The following is a 4,198-nucleotide window of genomic DNA, read 5'->3' on the forward strand; positions in this document are numbered from 1 at the left end:
TTTAATTTATGTTGAGTGTTTTTAATCCATTTTATATTCAATGTTAATTACTTTGTTTTGTGGCTATTACAAAATCCTAGCCAAGTTAAATAATATTTCGGTTTATTACAATGATCTGAATCAATATTTAATTGATGAATCAATCATTAGATCAAGTTTGTATATATTTTGAAATGTAATGTTTTCATCCATATTCAATCGTCCAACTATTAGTAAAAAAAATAATAATTGAATTGAAAAGCATGAATGCGCTTGTAAATATTCATCATGATGATAGTTTGGTGAAAGCGAAAACTTGGGTTATAAAAAATTTTTATCTGGAAGCTATCACAGTTGGAAATTATGAAATTTTTGACCACCTGAAAGTGATCTTAAATCAAGTCGAAAACCTTGTTTCGACCACTTCTGGTATCCGGAAAAACTTTTGTTACTATTTCCGACCACTTTTTACTTTTGACTTTAATTTAAGATCACTTTCAATTACTCGAAAATTCCATAATTTTCAACTGTGTATAAATATTAATGATCTAAAAATTAATTGATAAATTATTATTCACATGGTCATATAACATATTATTAACATAGTATTATTATTATTATTATTCAAAGTAAAGGCTATAATAAAGAAATTATTATATATTATTTCATGATTTTATCTACATCTTTCAAACTCACTCTATTCCCATTCCCATTCCCCAACTTACTTTATTTGGTAGCTTAGCTTGTTATTTAAGATGGCTCCATGAGTTCATTCTCTCACTCCATTCCCATCTCTGATCTGCAGACTCCGATCCACTCCCGCCGGCATCTCATCTCCGACGATCCTCCGGTGACCTCCGACTCCGATCCTAGCTATCTAGCTTGTTTTGATCGGTTAGGTTAGACTACTAATTTTTTATATTAAAGTACTCCATCCATCAACCTTCAATTCAATTCTTTATTTGGATCAGTTAGAGTAATATTTTATTTATTTTACTGTATAGACTATGATGGCAACAATCACTCTACTGCTTGGCTTCATCATCCTCACTACTCCACTTCATATAGAGGCTCAAACTCCAGATGCCACTAACAATGTTTCTTTATCATGGGTTCAAAATGCCACCGCCAAAGGGGCAGGTACCTGGTTATCTTGCTTGCTATGCTATATATATAAAAGATCATTTACTTATATATTCGAATGTTTCTATATCATAATTTGCGAATGTTTTGTATGTAGTTTGTTTAGATGGATCTCCATCGGCATATTATTTTGACCAAGGTCAAGGGGAGGGTGCCAATAACTGGATCGTTTACTTACAAGTATGTCATTCGGTTCTTTAATTTTTTCTTAAAATTCTTTACTGTTATGATATATCAATCTGCCCTAATTAGTGTTCTAACCTTATGATATATGTTTATGTTTATGCACAAACTTCATTTTATCTTAAAGTATACAACATTGTATAAATTAAATCAGTTTTTGTTTTGTTACAAATCCCATAATTTGTGTTTAATTATATGTTATGCCTTAGTTTGTACCCTATTGGGTTTCTGAGTGACATTAAATTCTGTTCTTCTTATACGGTAGCACTGTCTGCATTTCTTCTTATACCATACAAAAGCTTTGATATTTTTTTCAGCTGCAAAATGTGTTCTAATAATAATAAATTTGTGTACAAGAGAATTTCTAATATTTAACGTAAGTATTTCTTTTTCTCATAAACATGTGATTTGAAGGGTGGAGGTTGGTGCGTTAATCAAACAGACTGCCTAATTCGCACTACATATAGTCAAGGTTCTTCCAAGCATATGAAGCAATCTATGGAATTTGTAGATTTTCTTTCAAACAATTTCACAGAAAATCCAGGTAAAATAAATTTAAAATTATTTATTTAATTATTGTTATACTTTAATTTAATATTTGAATTTTGTTATATATAGAATTCTACAATTGGAATAGAGTATATGTTCCATACTGTGATGGATCGTCCTTTACGGGAGATATTGAAGCACCTGACACTGTAAGTATTATAAAATTGAATTTAAAGTATTTTATTTCAAAATATACTAAATATGTTAACACCTGTTTTTTTTTTTTTTTTTTTTTTTTTTTTTTTTTTAAGGTGACTAACGTGACATACAGAGGTGCTAGAATTTTTAAGGCCACGATGGACGATCTATTGTCTAAGGGAATGAATTGTGCACAAAATGTATGGTAATCTTTAGTTATATAGTTGATTGAACTTATTTAGATTATTGAATTTGTTATTTGAAACAAAATATTTATGCCATGGGAAAACTATAATGTTTTGAGGTTTTCTTTCTCTTTTTTATTTTTCTCTTTTGGAGGGAAATAAAATAAATAATTTGTTATTAAATTTATTGTAGGCACTTCTGATGGGTAGTTCAGCGGGGGGATTGGCAACAATGGTTCACTGTGATCGATTTCGAGATCTTCTCCCACTATTTGCTAGAGTAAAATGCCTCCCAATTGCAGGATATTTTGTGCACGAGTAAGCTTATTTTTATAAATAATAGTCAATTTCAAATTTATTTACAAAAAAAAATTAAATTATGCTAAAAATGGAATGAACTAACATGTCTAATCTTTTATTAGGGAAAACATATTGGGGAGCAAACAATTTGAGCCGACATTTGATGCATTGATTGATTTACATGTAATTTCAATTTCTTTAGTTTATAAATGTTTTATTATATTAATTTTTAAGCTAATTTTTCAAATATAAACTTTAATAAAAATTTTTTGCAGGGATCAGCTGCAATGCTACCTCCACTGTGCACTTCAATAATGAGACCGAGTCTTGTAAGTTAATTAAACCAATTTAATGTTGAGTTTGTGGCATAATAAATATTTCATTTTTTGCTAAATATTTCATGTTTTGGATCCACACAGTGCTTGTTCCCGCAATATCTATTGTTGTTTGTGAAGACACCCGTTTTCATTGCTATGTCAGCATTTGACCAAATCCAGGTTAATTGGACTCTTTGTTAATTTTTGGTGATTTTAATTCAATGATCCAAGCAATTTAGTTTTAATATTAAGTTAGGTGATTTCAAATGTTATTCCATCATGAATCTATTAGTTGTCACAATGTTAAAATAAATTAAATATATAATTTTATTTTCAATGTTTCTTTATTTTAGATAAGGTTGAACTTATTTCGTGAGGACGAAGTGTGCTTGGTTAGCCAAAACTGCACCGATGACCGGAAGGAGGCAATGCAAGGTTAGTGCTATAAGTGTGGAAAAAAAAAATGTTACTTCTCATGAGGCCGAAATGGATGATATATAATATATAAAATAATTAATAAAGATTTGATTATTTATTTATTTTTCAGAATTGAGATGGGATGTATTAGCTGCACTGCCGAAAGCTCTTCCATTATTTAGGGGCATGTGGATTACAAGTTGTATCGCCCATGATTTGCCTTACTTTTCTACGCTGAAAATCATAGGGAACAAGGTAATTAATAGTGCGATATTTCTTAATGTCAAAAAAAATATAAAAATAGTGTGATATTTCTTTATTTACTTAATTAATTACTATATATATAGATCTTTTTTGTGACAAAATTTAGTGTTATTTTTACAGACCTTTGCTGAGGTATTTCATGATTGGTACTATGACTGCGATTACTTGCAAGTAATCGATACATCTATGGAGCCAAGAAATTGTTCAGCATATGGGATAAATCCTCAAGCACTGAAATACTGAATTGATACATGCAGAATGATGTGATAAAGTTAGATGTTGGCAGGCTTGAATTGTTGTATTTGAATTTATACATGCAAAGTTTGATATGATCAATGGTTAAATAGTTTGATTACTGAGTAATTTGACATCAAAATAGCTCATAGTTTTAACTTACCTAATATAATTGAATCAACTGATTTGATTTGATTTTATTTTTTGATATTATTTAGTTCGTGGATTGATGGGTTATGTGTTTGGGTTGTAAAACACCAGTTATTTAGTCAATTAATTTAAATTATGCACTTTAAATTCTGTTTATAATGGACAAAATAAGCAATATCTATCATATATAAAATAACATTCTTTACTTTACATATTAATTATATATATCACAATATAAGGGAATATGGTAAATGATTTAATGCAGGAGACCAACAAAAGCAACATGCATAAACACTCACATGGATTAAGGTCTAAGATTAAAATTAATATAATTAGTGA

General features: G+C 29.2%; 1 protein-coding gene across 1 annotated transcript; it reads left to right on the plus strand.

Moving 5' to 3' along the window:
• Positions 1-766: 766 nt before the first annotated feature.
• Positions 767-3,937, plus strand: LOC109152012 (pectin acetylesterase 8-like). The gene is made up of 13 exons (XM_019299596.1): positions 767-878; positions 984-1,119; positions 1,220-1,302; positions 1,720-1,849; positions 1,924-2,003; positions 2,106-2,192; positions 2,371-2,495; positions 2,600-2,660; positions 2,753-2,806; positions 2,897-2,974; positions 3,148-3,229; positions 3,342-3,466; positions 3,596-3,937. The coding sequence occupies exons 2-13, from the start codon at positions 987-989 to the stop codon at positions 3,716-3,718; spliced, it is 1,161 nt and encodes a 386-aa protein (XP_019155141.1). The 5' UTR covers positions 767-878; positions 984-986; the 3' UTR covers positions 3,719-3,937.
• Positions 3,938-4,198: the final 261 nt, after the last annotated feature.

The sequence above is a fragment of the Ipomoea nil genome, unplaced genomic scaffold (assembly GCF_001879475.1).
Source record: "Ipomoea nil cultivar Tokyo-kokei standard unplaced genomic scaffold, Asagao_1.1 scaffold2353, whole genome shotgun sequence".
In the NCBI taxonomy this organism is placed as follows: Eukaryota; Viridiplantae; Streptophyta; class Magnoliopsida; order Solanales; family Convolvulaceae; genus Ipomoea; species Ipomoea nil.